Source organism: Barbus barbus, assembly GCF_936440315.1.
Source record: "Barbus barbus genome assembly, chromosome: 4".
NCBI classification, from domain to species: Eukaryota; Metazoa; Chordata; class Actinopteri; order Cypriniformes; family Cyprinidae; genus Barbus; species Barbus barbus.
This window is the reverse complement of record NC_136732.1, coordinates 12975037-12997134: the sequence shown is the minus strand read 5'-3', so window position 1 is coordinate 12997134 and position 22098 is coordinate 12975037. Positions and strand designations below refer to the sequence as shown.

The 22098-nt window shown below is 37.3% G+C and overlaps 2 protein-coding genes and 1 long non-coding RNA gene across 3 annotated transcripts; 2 read left to right on the top strand and 1 right to left on the bottom strand.

The window, feature by feature from the left end:
• Nucleotides 1-1198: 1198 nt before the first annotated feature.
• LOC306864867 lies at nucleotides 1199-6316 on the bottom strand. Its single transcript, XR_013783821.1, has 4 exons — nucleotides 5668-6316; nucleotides 4692-4766; nucleotides 4482-4586; nucleotides 1199-4324 (listed from the first exon to the last, which is right to left on the bottom strand). It is a non-coding gene; the product is annotated as an uncharacterized lncRNA (long non-coding RNA).
• On the top strand, nucleotides 5890-13168 carry LOC306864857 (2-amino-3-ketobutyrate coenzyme A ligase, mitochondrial-like). The gene is made up of 10 exons (XM_079409114.1): nucleotides 5890-6057; nucleotides 6278-6661; nucleotides 8223-8353; nucleotides 8439-8540; nucleotides 8630-8776; nucleotides 8853-9007; nucleotides 11492-11574; nucleotides 11710-11881; nucleotides 12159-12280; nucleotides 12392-13168. Exons 2-10 carry the CDS (start codon nucleotides 6433-6435, stop codon nucleotides 12541-12543), a joined length of 1293 nt encoding a protein of 430 aa, XP_079265240.1. The 5' UTR covers nucleotides 5890-6057; nucleotides 6278-6432; the 3' UTR covers nucleotides 12544-13168.
• A 940-nt stretch (nucleotides 13169-14108) lies between these two features.
• LOC306867413 (DNA replication licensing factor mcm5) lies at nucleotides 14109-21995 on the top strand. Its single transcript, XM_079413053.1, has 16 exons — nucleotides 14109-14442; nucleotides 15030-15156; nucleotides 15451-15579; nucleotides 15750-15922; nucleotides 16106-16261; nucleotides 17328-17497; nucleotides 17583-17754; nucleotides 17832-17943; nucleotides 19270-19413; nucleotides 19529-19594; nucleotides 19708-19884; nucleotides 19974-20086; nucleotides 20178-20306; nucleotides 20437-20579; nucleotides 21312-21439; nucleotides 21552-21995. The coding sequence occupies exons 1-16, from the start codon at nucleotides 14273-14275 to the stop codon at nucleotides 21651-21653; spliced, it is 2211 nt and encodes a 736-aa protein (XP_079269179.1). The 5' UTR covers nucleotides 14109-14272; the 3' UTR covers nucleotides 21654-21995.
• Nucleotides 21996-22098: the final 103 nt, after the last annotated feature.

Sequence of the window (22098 nt, the reverse complement as noted above, 5' to 3'; positions counted from 1 at the left end):
TAATATTTTAGAAATCCTTAGCCTACATACCAGAGTCATCAGTCACATGGCAGCACAGGAGTCTCCAGACTCTTAGTAGTGGTCTCCACAGACATTCAAGAATGGTATCTACAAGTATTAATAATAATTATTAATAATAATACATATTATGCACATTACGGTAATTTCAGCGAAAGAACATAATATAAGGCAGAAGCTGTGCTTTCAGGGCGCTTTTCTTTGAGTTGACCAGCAAACTGTGAGATAATTTAAAAAGATGTCATATTTTAAGATGACTCGTAATCTTAAAACACGACAGATGATCACTTTAGACCACTGGTCTCAAACTCAATTACTGGAGGAACACAGCTCTGCAGAGTTTAGCTCCAAATCACACCTGCTTGGAAGTTTCTAGTGATACTAAAGACCTTGATTAGCTGGATCAGGTGTGTTTGATTAGGGTTGGAGCTAAACTCTGCAGAGCTGTGGCCCTCCAGGAATTCAGTTTGAGACCAATGCTTTAGACAGATGATCACTTTATGAATTGTCTTGTAAACCATCAGATTTAATACAAAATAGGCTTCATCTAAAAGCATTAAGTAAATATAGCGGTGATTGTTTCTAAAACAGCGATGCAACTGAGAAATAACATTCAGATTTTCAGTCGTTCAACTATTTTATTTATAAGTAGCAGCTCTGACAAGTTTATCTGCACGTCTCTCTCTCTGTGCCTGTTTGAAAGAAAGAGCGTGCTTTAATAAAAAATAAATTTAGTAGGGAGGAGTGAGTGAGTGTGTGTGTGTATAGCCGATAGAAAGTAGAACAGAAATGCCAAGCCATCATGACAAAGTTTAAAAAGATACTGCAATTAAAAGTTCTCAGTTCTCACCTTCTTTATTCATTTCCATGTCAGTTTCTGGTTATTGTCTTTAGTAATTCTGGACCTTTAAATACAACAAGCAAGCTGCTGCAGATCTCCTGGGTAGTGCCATGCACTAATAGTGCATGAAATAACTGTCCGTTCTGTTTGTTGAAGGAGGAGCAAAATTCATTCAGCATTGAGATATGGGCATGCGAAAAGTTCAGCTATCGCGGGAAGCTCCCTCCTTGTCATTTTACTCATAACAAAACCAGAAGCTACTGTGTGACTAATGTACGGTACAAAATGAGTCACATGCACTTATTAAAACTGTAAAGAAAGCCACAAACACAGAAAAGTGTCAACAAAACTCAATTTTATTTTTCAGCAAATGCAGAACTGCAAGTATTATTCAACAAACGCGACAGGACTGCAACATTTAACTATTCATTTAGATTGAGAAAAGGATTTTGCAAACACAGACACTTCATGTAAGTCATTAAACTAATTAAACAATAAAATATTTCAAGAAAAAACAAACAAACAAAAACGTATACTAATCAAAAACAAACGATAATGAATCCACTTGCAATGGACACTGCAAAGTCAGGGCAGTGATTATCGCTCCATCTCAGTCACACACACATTTTACAACTCAATGGCACCATCAAAATAAACTAAATAACTAAATAAGAGGGATCATAAACATTGCATCATAAACAACTGCCTGCTGTTCTTCAGAAAAATCCTCCAAGTCCTGCAAATTCTTTGGTTTTCCAGCATCTTCTGCCTATTTGGCCCCTGTCCAACAATGACTTATGATTTTGAGATCCATCTTTTCATTCTGAGGAAAACTGAAGGACTCATACACAACTATTATAAAAGGTGAAAACATTCACTGATGATCCAGAAGGAAACAATACATTAGGAGCTGGGGGTGTAAACTTTTGAACAGGATGATAATGATGAGTAAATCATATTTGTTCTTTTAGTACTGCCCTTCAGAAGCTACATAAAATACTTATTTTTGATACTTTTCAGACAAAATAAGTAGTTAACCCTGATCATCCAATTCAAATGGCTATTCCAAGCGTTCTGAAGGTATAGAGCAGGGCTACTCAATTAACTTCATTTGAGGGCCGGATTATCAAATTGAACATTTGAAGGGGGCCAAGGGGGTCGGGGGCTGTCCCGATGTTTTCTGGGGGGCCTATAAAATTGGAAATTAAATTTAAATGCATATTCAGCAGAAAAATGTATTAATATTACCAACAGTAACATCTATAAAAGGTTAACATTAGTGCTGTCTGCCATTCAATTTTAAAAAAAAATCTAATTTTTTCTGTAATTAATTTTAAAAAATGTCACTAAATGCATATTAATATATTTGTGTTGTCATATTTTCACACTGAACTTCCAAATTAATATAGAAACAACATAAAGATGGTATATTTTAAATATGTTTTTAATGGCATCTTTTTACTAACAAAGTATCATTGATACAAATAATGTTACTGTTGTCTCTATTAAATCTATCTTTTCCGTTCATTTTAGCCATTAATTATTACAGTATAATTGAAATGTTATGATATTATTTTTTAACATTTAATAGGCTTTGAATAATATAACTTCTTATAAGTGAACAATCTTCACATAAACTATAAATTGTATGTGTTACGGGGCGAATAAGTCGTGAGACGGGCGGATCCATTTGCAAGGCTTTATTAAACGGAGTGGTCGGAAACAAGCATGGGTCAAACATTGGCAAACAGGAATATATATATGGCACAGCAATAATCCAAACAAGGTGCAAACAAAGTCCGAACGCCAGGGCAAAGGGTTAATCCAGGAAACACGGGCAGGTATCAAACAAGAGAAAACTAGCAAGGAAAGACTAACAACTGAGTGGGCTCCGTAGAGTAGCTATCGCTAGGATATACGCTAAACAATACTCAGCCCAGAGGAAGAGGAATTCCATTGCTTATAAAGCGTGTCTGAAGGGGTCAGCTGTGTAATCAGTGCAATGTGAGATTGGTGACAGCTGTGTGTTGTCAGTGTGATGGATGATGGGAGTTGTAGTCCGATGGTGAAGTGCAAGAGTCTATGTGGTAAGTGAGTGACCTCTGGTGGGTGATGATTTAAACAGAAGTTCATAGACAGGATTCGTGACCGTATGCATAAGCTATATTGACTATTCTTTATTCTTCAACAAAAGTTAATCAGCAAGCAGAGCAGTCAAGTGATTTCTCTTTTTCTTTAGTTTTTGGATTTACATCAATCACAAGACTGCAGCAGGTTTCACTTTAAAAGCAGCGCTGTTTCTTTAATAAAACCTAATGCACATGGTGCGGATATGACACACATCCAATTTTCTCCCAACTCTTTACGGTCATTTAGGATTTTATAACTGATTTAAGACTGTGTTTATGAGGTAACTCGCCAAAACCACGTATTTTTACATCATTGTGTGTGGTTTTGTCCATTGAAGCGCTGGCGCACTTGTCTGAAGCTTTTGAGTACAGCCAAACATGCAGATTTTCAAACTATACTTCCTGCTTTGATAAAAATCTTCGTCCAGTGTCGGCACAATTTATCGCCAGAAGTTATGACCGATAACACTTAAACTTGTTTAAACTAACGTTAGAATTGTGGATAACTCCCTCACATAAGCGCTTGTCAAAACTGCCATCTATTGATAATGCGGTCTCTGGTAGATTGTTGTAATTGCGTCTCTCCCTTTTCTTTTTGGCTGGCCCGGGCCACTGTTGCCACCCTGTGAACAAACTAATTAGAGCAAGAACAATTCAAGGCAAATGTGCAACCTGCCTACTCTTCCTCGGGCCAGATGAAGATGATTGGCAGTCCGGATTGGGCCCGCAGGCTGCCAATTGAATAGCCCTGAAACTGCACTTATTTTGGAACTGTACATATTCAGTTACATTATGGTGTATATTATATATATATTTATATTTAGCCTATGCATAATTTGGAAGCTTGATGCTTTGACTTCTTTTGAAACTATTTTATTTTAAAGAAGAAATATTCTTACTTAATGGTTTTTAAAACTACTGTTGTTGAACTTTGGTATAAAATGAATTTCATACTCTCAGCTGTATATCAGCCTTGATATTCTTGCTTATGATGAATGAGAAATTAATGAGTGATTGACTGAATTCATTTGATACCAGAAATCGCATCACTGTGGGTCAAATTAAATCTTAGCAGCAACATGTGGCAGGGCTCCCTATTACCATTAAATAGATAAGATTATGCTCTAATGCTGCTTTGCATGGACCAAACCAAAAGTCCAGAAGTCCTTATTCATACAGGGAGCGAGAGCGCCAGTAACTCTGCCCCACCTCAACATCAGCTCCTCACGGGAATTTGTAACAGATGTGGCTGGGGCAACAATGATTTCAAGGTGGCCAATCCTCCATCTTAAAAATGCTAAACTTATAGCTGTTTCTCAATCGTGATCCAAGTGTTCTGTATGGAAAAAGAATGGAAAGGCCATTAGCATTATACAATTTAACACTTCAACATGTCATGAATCATTTAAAATTAAGAAATTCTTATGAAAATAATTTCGTTTTGATCAAAGTCTGTCCAGTTAGTGAATGAAAGACTGTCACATGTGTGTCACCTGTCTAAACTGTCCTGATAATACATCCACCTTCACCATAAGTCCATGGTCGTACAGAGCTTACACCAGGAGATGGCGCTGTTTCTTCAACTGAGAGCTGAACGTCTGTTAAGGCATTACATAATCACATCTTTGGTCAGAACGTTTTCAATGTGTTAATAATACACTTTTATTATTTTTAATTTATTCAGGAATAATATTGGTACACACCTGAGTTATCATGCCCAAAGCAGCAGCACAGGAATCTTCTTAGAAGCCACCATAAAAATCCTATTATTATTATAGCTGTGGTGAGAAATACTTACATTAGGATAATTCTTAGAAAGCGACACATTTGTGTAATCAAATATAAATCTGATCTTGGTTTGCCATTTTACGTGGTAATACTCGCTTTAATTAACAGTTGTAAAAACCTAATTTATTGTCATATATCGAGTGCTTCAAAGTTTCTGATGATGCTTAATGCCATTGTTTATGTATTTAAACATTTTGTATTGCATAAATTCGCTTGAAATAGCGATTATTATAAGTTACGACTGATAATGTCGTCCATCTTGTTAAAAACAATAACTTACAGGAAGAAGCAAACACAGTCCGTGTGAGCAAGACATAGTTTGACAATGCATATACGGCTAAAACAAGACGATTCTGACCTGTGCTGCTAATGTCCAGAATTAATTCCATTCGTATTTGTTGTTTAAAGTTCGTTGTTTCGTTTTGTCTATGAGCACAACACGAAAGTATTTGGATTTCCCGCGGATCTCGAACGCCCAGCGAACCGCGGGAAACGCCCCCCAGGAAGAGTCTGTACCGCCTCTCATGATGAAATCGTGAACAAAATGAGTAGCTTGAGCATATTTAGACTGAAAACAAACATTTGTTCTGAATTTCCGAAATATTAAACAATATATCATTGTATATTGACATAATTATAAACAATATATCATCATACTTATATATTATTTACCAAACGTTGTTTTTGTGTCATTAAAACATTATACGAGGTGCACATAACAAATTCAATATTTCTATATAGTCTAACAGTCTAAACTAGATCATAATAACCAATAAAATACTATAAATAACCCGAACTGCTGTGTGTTCGTAATGGCTGGAAGTACATACTTGTTTTGTTATAAAGATAAAAATGGAGGGAAACATTTATAGTTTCATAAAAGCTACTTACCTTTTAAAGTTTTCCCCTCTCACTCCACTGCAAACCATCGCCTAGAAGGAGGTCCAGTATAGTGCTAAAAATGTTAAAAACGCACGTTGCCATGTTTTTACAAACATTTTCATAATCCGACTCGAGAGTATGTTTCTTCTGCAGACAGAGCTCTGCTGGCAGTTGCGGTATATTACCGCGAAAATGAAGTGCTTTTGCGCTTTCTGTTTGAATCGTGCACCACCAGCTCTAGTTGCACAAACGGAAGTCGTCCGCCTCTTTCCCGCGAACTGATGCTGTCGAACATTTCTGTTTATCTGGATCTACATTTTGCCCATTCATTTTTATGACCTTTTTCAACCACATCAGATGCACAAGAGAGCTTGCAGTAGCAGGCAATAACATATTTTAGTAAGCTAAGAATCTATCTATCTATCTATCTATCTATCTATCTATCTATCTATCTATCTATCTATCTATCTATCTATCTATCTATCTATCTATCTATCTATCTATCTATCTATCTAAAAAGCTAGAGAATGTGTAAACTGGTTAAGCATCATGTTTCGCTGCTGTACAGTTACACAAGCTGTCTTACATAGATTCAGCAGTCTGTTTCTTTAAATCGCAGAAACCTCCGCTGAGTGCACCGAGTGCACCGCCCGCTTACGTCGACGCGTTTGATTGGCTGATATGTCGACGCCCATGTAAAATACATATATCCCCCACACGGTCTCTTTTCCAGTCCCTACTGTACTACTGAGTGTGATCGATAGTGCGGGAGAAATGTCCCTTCGCACAGCGGCCCGTCTCCTCGGTGCTCCCCTCAGGAGTGTTTCACAGCCCTGCGCTGCGACCGCGAGCAGAGCGTACGCGGCTGCGGCTGCGGCTCAAGCGGCGCTGTCGGTGCTGAACAGCGAGCTGGACGCGATCCGGACAGCGGGCACATGGAAGGGGGAGCGGGTGATCACCTCCCAGCAGGGTCCGCATATCTCCGTGGACGGCAGCAGAGGCGGTGAGCTGCACAGCACAGCCAGAGTCAATTATAACACAACATAATCTATGGCTAAAACAGAATGGTAGGATTAGGCTATAGATTCCTGGAGGCACCTACCAAAGCCAGGAAATAAAGTCAATAGCATGCTGCTGTTTTAGTTTTCAACTTTGCTGCTTAAAAACTGTAAATATGACAACACCTGTTTTCCCATCAAATTCAACGTTATTTGCGGTTGCATGGGAATGTAAAACACAAAGCCGTATAGAGAGCAAACACGTAATATAAACTGGTGGTTACACTTTATTTTGATAGTCCGCTTTAGACATTCTACCCAACAAACACAGAACGTTCCCCTATGTTTTTTTAATAACCTAAAGAGAACGTTCCCTGCAGGTTATTTTAAGTTTTATTTGTATAACCTAAAGGGAACGTTCTATTTACGTTAAGAGAACTTTCCTGGCTACCCAAAAGGGAACGTTCTTGAGAACGTTCTGGGAACCAAACAATGTTAGCTGGGTACTAACTATAAGTAACTTTGTAACTACATGTCAACTACATGTCAACTAATTCTCATTAAGTTGTAACTACTTGTCTACTAACTCTCAGAGTAGACTGTTACGGCAGGTTTAGGGTTAGTAGAATAAGTTGACATACTTGCAAAGTCAGTATGTTGTATGTTGTGGACCCATCAAAGTAAAGTGTTAGAAGATATTAAACTCTAATGACTGCTAGTACTTACTGTTAGTAGAATGTCTAAAGTGGACCATCGAAACAGTTACCAAACTGGTTAACAGGGAGGGAGGCTAAAACGTTACATTATCAGTAATAAAATGTGAATTAAAAATAGTTTTCAGAAATTTAAAGCTTGTCACATTTATGCAAATGTATCATTTTTTAATAAAATATATTTATATAAAAATTATGTTAAAGTAAATGGTTGGCTGAATCTAAGCTTTATGTTATTTTAAAGCTTTTCTAAGGGTTTATGTTTAGACACTTGAAATGAGAAGTGCAGACAAAAAATATATTTACTTTTTCTTTTTTTTTTACTGAATTTATTGTTTTAAGTTTTTGAATTTATGTAAATGCCCTGTTCAGTTTTAAAACAAAAAATAACCGGACTGAATTTATGATTCTCAATATTTTACAACTCTTCTTAAGGTTTATATTTTAATGCTTGAAATTAGTAGTGCAGAAAATAATTATATTTACTTATGTTATATACACTAACAATAGTATTAATATAGAACTGTATTGTCAATTTATTGTATGCATAATTTGTTTTTGAAATATTTATTATATATTACAATATTTATATATTTCATTATTATTATATTTTGTAATACAATTGAAGTTATAAGTTTGGACCCATATGACTGAATTTGTGTTTATTATCATCTTACAAATTTTCTAAAAGTTCTATGAGTAGTTCTCTGTTTACTAATGTTTTATATTATTTATTTAATTACTTTTTGTAAATGTGTAATGCACAACTAGCAGAGCTCAATAGATCAAATAAAAAATATATTTTTTGTTTCTCTTCATCTTCTGATCCCATATTTCTCTCTTTTTGTTTCAGACATATTGAATTTCTGTGCAAATAACTACCTGGGTTTATCCAGTCATCCAGAGGTGGTGAAGGCAGGAATAGATGCTCTGCAGAAATATGGCGCTGGCCTCAGTTCAGTTCGCTTCATCTGTGGCACACAGGTGAGGACAAAAACTGTATTTGAACACACTGATAGCAGTGCTTATTGATGTCTTAAAATATATCTGTTAACTGTCTGTTCTCTAGAGCATCCACAAGATCTTGGAAGAGAAACTAGCCCAGTTTCATGAAAGAGAAGACTGCATTCTATATGCAAGCTGCTTTGATGCCAACGCTGGTCTGTTTGAGGTCTGTTTTAACCAATCCTTATGGTATACTGAAGTAAACAGCACCACTGCAAATACACTATAACAATACATTGGCGCTTCTTGCTTTAGGTCCTGTTGGGTCCTGATGATGCAGTGTTGTCTGATGAACTAAACCATGCGTCTATTATCGATGGCATTCGATTGTGCCGTGCCAAGAGGTTCCGCTACAAACACATGGATCTGAAGGACCTGGAGGAAAAGCTGAAAGAATCACAGGTTAGAAATCTCTAAACTTAAGTAATTCAAAACATTTCAGTTTCTCAGTACATTCAATTTATTTATTTATGTACAGTCCTCTCGTATGAGGTTGGTGGTCACGGACGGTGTGTTCTCCATGGATGGTGATGTGGCTCCTCTGCAGGGTATCTGTGATCTGGCTGAGCAGTATGGTGCCTTGGTGTTCATTGATGAATGTCATGCCACGGGATTCTTGGGTCCCCGTGGTCGGTGAGTATACAGAAAAAAAAAAAATTGCTAGTAAAACAGTCATATATATATATATGAAGAGTTCAGATGCAAAAGCCGCTGAACGCCACCTCCGTCAAAAATGAGATCATGACATTGAGCGAATGCTTACAGCACATAGTACACGTTCAACAAATATTTTTGCTTCAAATCCTCTAAATCCCAGCGTCAGCCCATTCAGAAATATCGGTTTGTTTGTGTAACGTCTGTTTTTTTGTTGTAAAAATAAATATGCTGCCATTTTGTGCCATTGTGGTTATACTGTGTGAATTTTTCTTTTTTATATTTTTGGGGGATTTTTGCCTGTATTCAGACAGGGTTTCTAGTTGTATCTTTAGTGATTTTTCAACTATTTACTGTCTTGTCCCAAAGAGGTGGATTTAGAGGTTTTTGCAAAAAAAGAACAAATGGATTTAGCTGGTTTTGATGCAAAAGAAAATCTAACTTGTTAAAAACCAATGGTTTGTCTAAAGTGATATTTTAGAAAAAAAGTTATATTATTCACTAACTAATTACCTTATCATTATCTTTAAAATGAAACTACTGAACCTGATCATAAGAGCCTGATAAAAAATGCTCATTTAAAAGAAAAGAAGTCTGATGGATTTAAAGGGTTTTGCATCTGAACTCTTCATATATATGTATGTGTATATATTATATATATATATATATATATATATATATATATATATATATATATACAGTGCCTTCCATAAGTATTGGGACAGTAAAGACAACATTGCTCTGTTGGCTGTGGAGTCAAGACATTTGCAAATATGATTAAAAGATGTCAGAATGTCACATTTAATTGTTGCTTGTTTTGGGGAGTTTCTGCCTTTGCTCTCCTCTATAGCTGGTTAAATTCATGTTCAATCAGATTTAAATCTGGAGATTGATTTGGGCAATCTAAGACTTTCCATTTCTTTGCCTTTATAAATTCCTTGACTGAACTGGCAGGGTGTTTTGGGTCATTGTCCTGATGCAATATGAAGCACTTCCCAATGAATCTGGTGGCATTTTCTTGAATATTGGTAGGCAAGATGGTTTTGTACCCTTCCAAATTCATTCTGCTACTGTCATCATACATTAAGTCATCAGTAAAGTTGAGAGGGCCTGTTCCAGAGACAGCCATGCATGCCCATGCCATGACACCACCTCCACCATGCTTTACAGATGAGGCTGTATGCTTGGGATCATTGCAGTTCCCTTTTTTTCCCTCCACATTTTTGCTTTCCCATCACTTAGATAAAGGTTCATCTTTGTCTCACCAGTCCATAAACACAGTTCCAAAACTCTTCTGGCTCACCTTTGTGCTTTTTTGCAAACTCTAATCTTGCCTTTCTATTTTTGGTGCTGGTCAGAGGTTTGCATCTTGCTGTGTAGCATCTGTAATTCTGTGTCAAAGTCTCCTGAGGACAGTAAATTGTCAGAGCATCACCCCAGCTTTCTGGAAGTTGTTGGTGATTTTACAGACACGTCTTTTAAGGTTTATTTTCACAGCTTTTATGATTTGCCGGTCATCAACTACTGTTGTTTTCTCAGCCGATCAGGTAGTTGTTGGTTGCTGGTGTCGCTGGTGGTTTCCAAACTCTTGATTTCTCCATGCCCTTTGTTTTTGCTATAGCTCTAATTGACTTCCTCTTTTCTTTTAGCATCCAAATTGCTTGCTTTTCTCTCAAAGTCAGCTCCCTCGTCTTCATCCTGGTTTGTATGTGTCATCATCGAATTCAAGATTCAGAAGTAATGGATATAACTGATAAGACACATTCCCTGCTTTTAATATCTGAATAATTAATGCAACAGGACACAGCTGATCACTTAGAAAGACCTGTGAGGCAACTGTTCCAATACTTATGCTCACATCAGATAGAGGGATGAAACTCTAAAAGTGCTGAACTTCTTAGCTGGTAAAACATCTATGTGTTGAATCACCCAATTATAAAATGTGACATTCTGTATTTTGTCTCATATTCATCTTTTAATCATATTTGTAAATGTCTTGACTTCGCAGCCAACAGAGCAATTTTGTCTTTACTGTTCCAATACTTTTGGAGGGCACTGTATCTGTGTGTGTGTTTATATATATATATGAAATATTTTGACATAAAATGCATTGTTTCTATATGTATAATTAACAGCTTTAAATTAATAGTTTTATATTTATCCATCGTTTTCATAGATTATCATTAGCAAGGCTTTAAGTCTTGTACCTTTGCCTTTTTTTTTCGAATTTCAAAAACTTTTTTTTTTTGGTTCCAATCAAAGTTCATCTCGTAGCTGGTTTATTTGGTTCATGGCTTTATTATTCTTTAATGAATACACTTTTAAAAAGATGGGGAAATTATTTTTCCAGAATGAAGGAAACATCAAAAATAAGCAGGCATCGATGCACTCTATGCCAAAATATTATCTTATATCATATTATATTATATTACAAGTGGATGTTCATGCATTTCTTTCCCACAGAGGAACTGATGAGCTGCTGGGAGTGATGGACAGGGTGCACATTGTCAATTCCACTCTGGGAAAAGCACTGGGAGGAGCTGCTGGTGCGTATAAATATCAAACATCATTTGAAGCATAGTTTTACATAGTCAAGCTACTATGTCACACAAAATAACACATTAAATCGCAAAGTTCCTTAGCAATTTCAGTCCTTTCAAACACGTATATTTCTAACTCAGGTGGTTACACTGTCGGACCCAAGGCTTTGATTGAGCTTCTGAGACAGCGCTCTCGTCCGTACCTCTTCTCAAACTCCCTCCCTCCTCCTGTGGTGGGATGTGCCACCCGTGCTGTGGAACTGCTGCTGGCATCTAATGAAATCGCTCAGTCCATGGCAGCTAAAACCATGAGGTAGGACTAGAGGGAGCGCTCTGTGATATTTGTAGATTTGGTTACACCCTTTGGCTTGTGTAACTGGACAGCAAATAAGCAGCAGAGTCCAAACTAACAGAGTTTGCTGTTCAAAGCAGCAGCCGGTCTGGGATGACATTGCAGTCAAAACAAAACGAGCTGACTTTAGCTGGTTCAGTATGAAAGTATGCATGCTTTTAAGAATAAAGGATTTTTGGAGTTCATTGAGCTAATGATAACAATGGTCTATTGTCTTTCCTTTTCTTCTTTACCAAAGGTTCAGAAACAACATGACCCAGGCAGGGTTCACCATTTCTGGCTCAACTCATCCCATCTGTCCTGTGATGCTGGGAGACGCTCGTCTGGCTTCACTTATGGCTGACGACATGCTAAAACTAGGTAAAAGTTCCGGCATATATAGTCCATCTAAATCTTTTTTGTTTTCTACAAAATAAAGTATGCAAGCCCGGCAGCCTGTTTTAAACAATGGTTTTCTCACTTTGTCAACAGGAGTGTATGTGATCGGTTTCTCCTTCCCAGTCGTTCCCAAAGGAAAAGCCCGCATTCGAGTCCAGATCTCTGCAGCTCACACTGACGAGGACATTGATCGTACCGTAGATGCCTTCATACAGACCGGCAGGAAGCATGGTGTCATTTCCTAATGTCAGAAACACAACTGACAAAGTTGTAGACTATTAGAGTGAGGTTTAAGTTACATAACATAGCAAAAATGCTACTGCGATCAGTGAAGGTCAAAGGATATTTGTATATTTTCAGCATTGACAGAATAAATGACTTTCTCTATGATTAATAGTTGCTTTTTTACAGCAGTCTTCTACACCAGCTATATACCAAATGTGTCTTGACTTTTTTCTGCTAAGACATGTCACATTAGCATTATTAGCAAGTTTGAACAGATCATGTTCATGCTGCAGCTGTGCATAGGTGGGTAAAAATAAAAAGGTTATGCTATTTAATGTCTTCTCGGATTATTTACATGAGGGTAGTTGACTACTTCAATTTACTACTTTCATAACCTACATAATAAAAGTCCTGAAATATACTCTGTCTCATACAGATACAGCTGTATAAAATCAGTTATACATCTTGATGTTGAATAAACAAAAAGCCCTTTTGTACAGTGCAATGTCCATACAAACAATTTATCAAACAACATGCCAACAGGGGGCATGTTGTCACAATGGAAACATGTCATTGTCACAACAGACCTTTTTTTAATGACAAATAGTCAAGTCAAGCAATTAAATAAAAGCTTACAGAAACTACATTTCTGGGAGTATCATCCTCAAATCAGAATCAAAACATGGTCAGATATTCAGCTTCATCTTTATGGTGTTTTCAGGCCTTTGGCATCAAAGTCTCATCCATTTTTCCCTTAGTGAGTTTCATTAAAAGATATCGCGAGTCACTTTCATGTATATTTTACCTTGTTTACTCTATTGCTATACTAATTTTGAGTTATTATGACTCTAGAGTAACAAAGGTTCAGGTGTCTAGTTTCAAACAATACCAGATTTTTAAATATAGACCTTAGGGTTCAAGAGCTACAGACATTTTTATTTGGTTATATCGTTTTTCACAAAATGCTCAAAAATAGGGGTGCAGGTTAACAGGTTAAGAAAAAATTCATGTAACCGCTAAAATGTAAAAGGTAATTTAAATGTCAAACCCATAAATACTGTATTTAAGGTGTAACATTTAAAACCTGACATTTACATGTAAAACTCTTGTCCTGACACAACAGTACAAGTTTTAAGCTAAAATCCATTTTATTTCATATCTGACATTAGTATTCTGTATGTCAGCTTGGTTTTGAATTCACTTGTTTATGAAACTGCTGTAACAATTATGTGATAACATTTGAGTTTAGTGTACTGTAGAGACTAAAGAGAGATTTGTGACTTTTGTCTTAAAACCTTACAGTTATTTTTCTTTCTATTTCATAATTATTCACATTTATTTGATATAAATAAGATTTTGTTGATAGAACTGTAAACTGGCTAGACTAGAGCCCTTTCAGCAAAAACGGAAATTCCGCGCCAAACTGAACAGCTAGTTCCGGTCCCTGCTCTTTGTTTTGTGTGTTTCCCGCCAGTACTCGTCATTGGCCCCACCTTTTTCGTGACGTACCTCGTCAGAACGCCTTGTGGACCAATAAGCGGGTCGGGAAATTGAGTGAGGGCGGGGTCTGAGTTCAGCGAGAGGCAGGACTAGAAGTTTTGCCGCGAAATCCAGTGCGCGTGTTGCAGGGAGACACTCTTGTCTCTGGTCTATACAGCGTTATAGCAATATTTAAGCTTAGCATTGACAGCACTTATTTAAGTAACTTCTTATTGATCGTTTATTACAAGGAGTCTGAATATTATCAGAATGTCGGGGTTTGATGATCCAGGAGTGTATTACAGTGACAGTTTTGGAGGAGGTGAAGGCATCGGTGATGAGGGGGTCGTGAAACGCAGCCAGATCAAAAAGAGGTTCCGTGAGTTTTTGAGACAATTCAGGGTCGGCACCGATCGCACTGGATTCACCTACAAATACAGGTATTGCGATATCACAGGGTTTTTCTAGCGCCTTTGTTGGTTGTATTTTTCACAGTGGCAAACTAACGTTACGTTTTGCATAACCAGTACCTATCATTTGTCTGTGTTAATCATTGACTATTGCTTATGTTATCATTATATCCGATCCAGACTGTTTTTCATTGTCCCGTGTTAAATTTGTTGCAGATTCGCCTTAACTTATGTCCGTTTCCCGAAATGAGTGATTCAGTTGAATCGATTCAGAAACGAGTGATTCAGTTGAATCGATTCATAGCATGTTGGGTTTTCTTCACAACACGTTTATCTCACGCAGTTGCTGGTGTGCATCATAACCCTGCAAATATTAATTAAACTACAAAAATTAAATTCTTCCAGCAAATGAGTGATGGCACTAGCGAAGCACGGGCTCGTTTTTGAATTGGTGCAATGAAAAGATTCGTTCGAAAGAACCGATTCATTTTTAAACTAATGATTTCCCAACTCCATTTCCCCTAATATAATGAACGATACATTATTAAACAGAGTTTTATAAATTTGTGTTCATATTAATTCTTTAGGACACTGTTAATTGCGTTTTTGGTTTCCAGAGATGAACTCAAGAGGCACTATACTTTGGGAGAGTACTGGATTGAGGTGGAGATGGAGGATTTGGCCAGTTTTGATGAAGATCTGTCAGACTGTCTGTACAAACTGCCTACTGAGAACTTGCCTTTGGTAAGGACAGACATCAAATAATAACTTTTCATATAAATATTGGAAATCTTAACTGAAGTTGAGTTGGGTTTGTTTACAGTGTACATTTTAAAGTATTTATTGTGTTTTGTTAGGTTTATAAGAAACACTTTTTTTAAACTTAACGTAGTACTCTATTTTCAGATTTAGTACAGACTTATTCTAATTTATTATCAAGTGTTTATCACTTTCCAGCATGCTGTATTATATTTGGGAAATACGTAAGTGCCATTGAACAGAAGCTGTTTGTTATATTTTCCACTCATTGATTAACAGTTGGAGGAGGCGGCGCAGGAAGTGGCTGATGAGGTCACACGTCCACGGCCATTAGGAGAAGAGACTGTGCAGGACATACAGGTCATGCTGAAGAGCGATGCCCACCCGGCCTCCATCCGCAACCTGAAAGTGAGAAAATAAACTCTTAACAAGACCATTCGAAATTAAACTGATGCATAGCGCCATATTTTTTTACTCCACTTCTAACTAAGTGTTTTTGTGCCTTAGTGCGCCACGTTCATACTTCTGCATTAAGTTTATAAGTGTGTTTTTCTGCCTGTCTCTATCATCTTTTGCAGTCGGAGCAGGTGTCACGTCTTGTGAAGATTCCTGGTATTATCATATCCTCTACGGCTGTGAGGGCCAAAGCCACCAAAGTGTGTCTTCAGTGCCGCGGATGCAGAGCAGTTATCAGCAACATTCCTCTGCCACCGGGACTGCAGGGTTACGCTCTTCCCCGCAAATGCAACAGGTTAGTATTTTGCACAATTCTCAGTTTATTTTTAACTAGCTTCAATCTGTTTAGAAATACTGTAGCATTAATTCAGTATGTGCTGGTATGACAATGAACTGAAATGCAATTACATTTTAATACACAATAAGCATAGCATGATTTTACACCTGTAACGTGTATTTTTGTTTTCTTGTCCCGCAGTGAGCAGGCGGGCCGTGTCAAGTGCCCCGTGGATCCGTATTTCATTATTCCGGACAAATGCGCGTGTGTGGATTTCCAAACTCTGCGCCTGCAGGAAGCTCCTGATGCCGTTCCACACGGAGAGATGCCACGACACATGCAGCTCTACTGCGACAGGTACAAGTTGTCACATGATGCAGAAATGGTTTTTGTCAGTAAACTATTTTGTGAATTTAACGTCTTGAGCACATGCTTTCACTGCATTATGACTAGAATTTATTAGGAAGTCATTAGAATGTTAACTAAAAATAGTTGCGCATCTCAGAGTGTGTCAGAACTATTCATTTGATTCAATGACACATTCGTAAAGACACTTGCTGAATTTGAAACTGCATACTATTATTATTTTTACTGTCTTTATCACAGAAATAGTAATAGTAGTGTGTTAGTATGTGGTTCTGAATTCAGCATGTTACTTGCTTATTTTCTGAATGAATCAGCTGTTTTGAATGAATGGTTTGACTTAAGGGATGGTTCACCCAAAAATTGAAAACATTTCCTAATTTTACTTGCCTCATGTCATTCATGTATGTCTGTCTTCTGTGGACTGCAAAGCAAGTGATTTTGAAGAATGTTAGTAACCAGACAGTTTCAATTCAGTATGGTCAAACAATTCAGTGGAAATCAATGGGAACCGAAATGGTTGTGTTCTGCAGAAAGAACCTCAATGACTCCTTCATTAAGACGGGGATGTTTCCTGCCACCTGGTGGAGGTTTTAGTTGCATATTTAACATTTGGTTTTGGTTTAACTTTTTTTAAATAATTTTATTTATTCAACTGTAATATCGAAAATGCATTTATGCCAGTGGTGGATTGCATCAAATAGAAAATATACCTAAATGCCACTTCAGATGTAGCTGTTGCACCTCTGCATTGCAAAGATGATTTTTGTCGATACTGGTTTCATTTGATTGGTAATAGCCTATGTCTTGTTTTTCTGATTTAAAATAATGATTAAATTAGATTTTGACACAGTGTACATTAAACGCTGTAATCCAGAAATGAAAGGGGCAGAACAAAAACCTGCAGAAATGTTTTTTTTTGTAGCAGTAGTTTTTGTATATTGAATTGAAATTTGATTCTAAATTAAGAATCAGTTTTGAATCAAATTATGACCCCAATAATCAAATCAATTCATAAGACTCCAGACCCCTAATTTTTTGCCACTTTTTCCATTCCCAGGTACTTATGTGACCGTGTAGTACCAGGAAACAGAGTAACTGTTATGGGCATCTACTCCATCAAGAAGGTGGCGCAGACCAAGGCCAAAGGTCGCGATAAGGGAGCAGGTGTGGGCATCCGAGCAGCATACCTGCGTGTTGTCGGCATTGAAGTGGACACTGAAGGAGCAGGTGAGCATGTGGGGAAACTTCTGTTTTTTGGTTGAAAACGGGATCTCTCTTTAGCCATTCACATGTCCTTCTTACCATCTTTCAGGCCGTGGAGTCTCTGGTTCAGTTTCTCCTCAGGAGGAAGAGGAGTTGAGGGCTCTGGCTTCCTCTCCTTCCGTCTATGACTCCCTCGCTCGCTCTCTGGCCCCGTCCATCTACGGCAGCGATGACCTAAAGAAAGCCATAGCATGTCTTCTGTTTGGGGGCTCCAGGAAAAGGTGAGAAAACATGCCTCCTCTTCCCAACTAGTGTGTTTTTGCCATCTTTCTAATCGGCATGGATCTGTTTTTGTTAGGTTGCCTGATGGTTTGACACGCAGAGGTGATATAAACTTGTTGATGTTGGGAGATCCAGGCACAGCCAAGTCACAGTTGCTGAAGTTTGTGGAGAGATGTTCTCCGATTGGGGTAAGACTGATGCACCATCATATTCTTGCCTTTATGACATTCAAATGAATTTCTTCATGCATGCAACACAAAGAGATGTTTTGTAAAATGTTATATATAATTTATGTGTATCTATGTGTCCCGACTCCTTACCAGTGAAACTTTAAGTTCCTTTTCCTCACGAACAGTGCCGTTGTTACCTCACTTCGCTTGTGAGAAATGTCATGTACTTTTAAGTTGCTAAACTATTTACTGACAAAGTCGTCAGTGTAGCGCTAACAACATTAGCGCGTATGTTCCCATGTGTGTAAACTGTGTGTCTGTAATTGAGAGAGAGCGGGAGAATTAGAGTATGTGCTTTATGTACATAAAGCGTAATTTTGTAGCAAAACATGGAAATTATGTCGTTTTTATCCCATTGCTTACTATATTTAAGTGTTTGGCCAGTATCGTTGTGGGTTTAGGTTATTTTGCTGTTGTGAGCCCTTTTGAAATAACTGAAATAATTTGGTGAAGTGATACGGAACTGTAATGCGGTCAAGAGCTGCCTGGAACTACGTTCGCCGTGCGTTTCCCTGATAATAATTGCACACCTTTAGAATGTTCGTCAGCCAATCAGATTCAAGCATTCAACGGCCCCGTAGTATAAGTATGTTGCTTAGTTGGGGACGCTTCATTTCCAGCGATATCGCCGACCTTATTGCAAAGACACTATTCAAACTTATTGACACTTTATTTTCCTTTTTTTTTTTTATATTGTGCAGTGCTTTGACACAATTTGCATTGTAAAAAGCGCTATATAAGTAAAGGTGACTTGACTTGTGTGTATGTACATGTACTTTTATATGTATATATCTCTATCTAAAAAATAAATAAATACAAACACGTGTGTGTGTGTGTGTGTGTATATGCATAAACATATAGAGATACGTTATTGCATGTCACATATTATTAAATATTTATGTAATAATTTGACATTTAATAATGACGTATTATATTATAAAATAAAAAATAATATATGCTACATTAAATGTAAACAATATGTATGTCTATATAGTTATGGCAAAGTAGCATATGTATGTTGATTACATTTAATGTGGTATGTGTTATGTTTTATAAGATAATTATGCATGTCAAATTATTATGAATAATTAATATAGGGGATGCAATATATTTTATATATTTATACAATATAGTATTAAATTACGTGTCTCTGTATATTTAATTTGACATTCAGTATGTTTTAGAACATTATTATTTTATGTAATCTCGTAATGATAGATTGTGTATGTGAGTGTGTGCTTTGTCTTCACTTGCAGTGTGCATTAAAGTGATTGTCTCTGGTAGGTCTACACGTCTGGTAAGGGCAGCAGTGCTGCTGGTTTGACGGCCTCCGTGCTGCGAGACCCCAACACTCGTGGTTTTGTCATGGAGGGTGGAGCCATGGTGCTGGCTGATGGAGGAGTGGTCTGCATTGATGAGTTTGACAAGGTTGGACTTTTAAGAAATCTGGATTTCCAGAACATGCATGTTGTGTTCTTGCAGTATTATGAAGTGCTTTGGGCTTTATGCTAAACTATTGCTTTCTTTTTTGTTTTTTTGATAGATGAGAGAAGATGACAGGGTTGCCATCCATGAGGCCATGGAGCAGCAGACCATTTCTATTGCAAAGGTACCAAGCATTTTCACTGTTTCATTAACCAATAGATGTCCACTATTTCTTCAGCTTACGTTCTCATCAGACTGATTCATTTCTTTGATTAACGCTTATGTGTTCACCTCAAGGCTGGCATCACCACCACTCTGAACTCCCGTTGCTCTGTATTGGCCGCTGCCAACTCCGTGTTCGGCCGCTGGGATGATACAAAAGGAGAGGACAACATTGACTTCATGCCCACCATTCTGTCTCGATTCGACATGATCTTCATCATCAAAGACCATCATGACCAACAGCGAGACATGGTGGGTAAATAAAACAACCCCTGCTTACGGATTCCATTGAAGAGGTTGATTTTATATGAACTAATGCACAAGCTTGTGTTTTTCTTTAGACTTTGGCCCGGCACGTGATGAACGTTCACCTGAGTGCTCAGACGCAGACGGAGGGTGTCGAGGGAGAGATTACTCTGGCCACGCTGAAGAAATACATCGCCTACTCCAGAACGTGAGTCTGGATCATAGTCTATGAACACAGCTTGAAATATCATTCATCTGCATTTGTATATCAAAATAAAAATGCATTAACTCACAAACAGGAAATGTGGACCTCGTCTGTCTGCAACTGCCGCAGAGAAACTGAAGAACAGATACGTGCTGATGAGGAGCGGAGCGAAGGAACACGAGAGAGAGATCGACAGACGTGCTTCCATCCCCATCACTATCAGGTGAGCACTCGGCTCATTATTATGACACCTGTCTTTAATCATTTTGTTCCTAGATGTACATTTATACATCCTGCATGTAGTTATGGAATTATTTACAGTACATACTTGTTGGTGGTCTGTCGTCCTGTAGGCAGCTTGAGGCTGTGGTGCGCATTGCAGAGTCTCTCGCTAAAATGAAGCTGCAGCCCATCGCTGGAGAGGAAGAGGTGGACGAGGCTCTGAGACTCTTCCAGGTGTCCACGCTGGACGCAGCTCTGTCCGGCAGTCTCTCCGGTGAGTGGGGTTGTCTTTCAGGCTGGGAATAAACTGCAATATTACTTCTCACAGTAGATTCCTTTTGGAGGACTAGGAGTGCTGCTTAATAAAATAATTTCAGCTTAATTGATTGCCAGATCAATTTATTAAATCAAAAATAATCATTTGAATTATTTTAATGCGTTAAGTTGATTTTTTTTTAAATGCATTGCCAAAAAAATATATTTTTATTGAATATTTAAATGTTTACTTTTTTTATGATATGTGTAATATATATTATTAATAATAAAAAGGTAATTTTTCATATGGAAAGACTTGTTTTTAAAACCATAAACATATATATAGCCACAAATAGACATAGTTACTGCTAAAGATTAATTATTTAACTGATTGATTTTCTAATTTCTACATATTTTAAATAAAAAAATTTTTTTGTCAGTTAGCAATTTTCTATGTGTGTGTGTGTGTGTATATAAATTTTATGGTAGTGGGTCAAAATATTCATAAATTTATGAATGAAATTGTTTAAACAATTACACTTGAAATGTACACTTTATTTATTTTTTTTATTTTTTTTTAATTTCCAGCCTATCTCAAATCATTCTCATTAGTTAGTTAGTCAATTATGTTAGGCAGCAAAATGACAATGCAGCAACAATGTTAAGTACATCATAGAAAACCAGCCCTGCACTTCCTAGCCTGTATAAATGTCTGTGGAGAGTCTGATGTAGCATTGCTGTATGTTTGTAGGTGTTGAAGGATTTACCACTCAGGCGGATCAGGAGATGATCTCTCGCATAGAAAAGCAGCTGAAGAGACGCTTCGCCATCGGCTCCCAGGTCTCTGAACACAGCATCATACAGGACTTCACCAAACAGGTGAGTTAAAGCTCCAAGAGCGAACTCCTCAAATCACTGTTTTAGTTGATACATTGTGTATATGTGTAATTACATTGTCAATTAAAATGCTTTTCTCCTCTTCTCTGAACAGAAATATCCAGAACACGCTATTCACAAAGTCCTTCATCTGATGATGAGGAGGGGTGAGCTGCAACACCGCATGCAGAGGAAGGTTCTTTACAGGATCAAGTAGACACATGTTGTGTAATTGTGTTTGTGTCACATTGTTCTGTCAGCAGAATCCGAGATCAGATGGGCAGATGAAAAATGATATATCAATTTCAGATTGTTTGGACACTTTATTGCTGGAGAAATGTCCTGTTTATTCTTCTTACTGTTTGCTGAGAAATGATTCTCATCTTGTTCTGTCAAAGCTTGGTATGAATTGAGTATATTAGCATTGAGACAGTATGCTTTACTGTCTTCATGTGGTCTTTCAGTGGAAAAAAATTCTCAAATCTAATTTGATTGTCAAGTCAAAGTAAAGATATGGTCATTTTTTGTATGGAAACATAATAAAGCATTCAAGAAATTATTTTTGTGTGTCTCCTTGCAAAAAGGACAAATCAGTGTTGAACATAAAAATAGCTTTATTGCATTTCACAGAAAGCAATTACAAATGTAAATGAGCATTTTAA

Bases quoted from the DNA above. Each gene is read 5' to 3' on its own strand.
- LOC306864857 (XM_079409114.1), top strand. From the start codon at position 6,433: ATGTCCCTTCGCACAGCGGCCCGTCTCCTCGGTGCTCCCCTCAGGAGT. The intron at 9,008-11,491 runs GTGAGTATACAG...TCTTTCCCACAG, and splicing joins TTCTTGGGTCCCCGTGGTCG to AGGAACTGATGAGCTGCTGG. The intron at 11,575-11,709 runs GTGCGTATAAAT...TTTCTAACTCAG, and splicing joins AGCACTGGGAGGAGCTGCTG to GTGGTTACACTGTCGGACCC.
- LOC306867413 (XM_079413053.1), top strand. From the start codon at position 14,273: ATGTCGGGGTTTGATGATCCAGGAGTGTATTACAGTGACAGTTTTGGA. The intron at 17,755-17,831 runs GTGAGAAAACAT...TGTTTTTGTTAG, and splicing joins TTTGGGGGCTCCAGGAAAAG to GTTGCCTGATGGTTTGACAC. The intron at 20,580-21,311 runs GTGAGTGGGGTT...GTATGTTTGTAG, and splicing joins TCTGTCCGGCAGTCTCTCCG to GTGTTGAAGGATTTACCACT.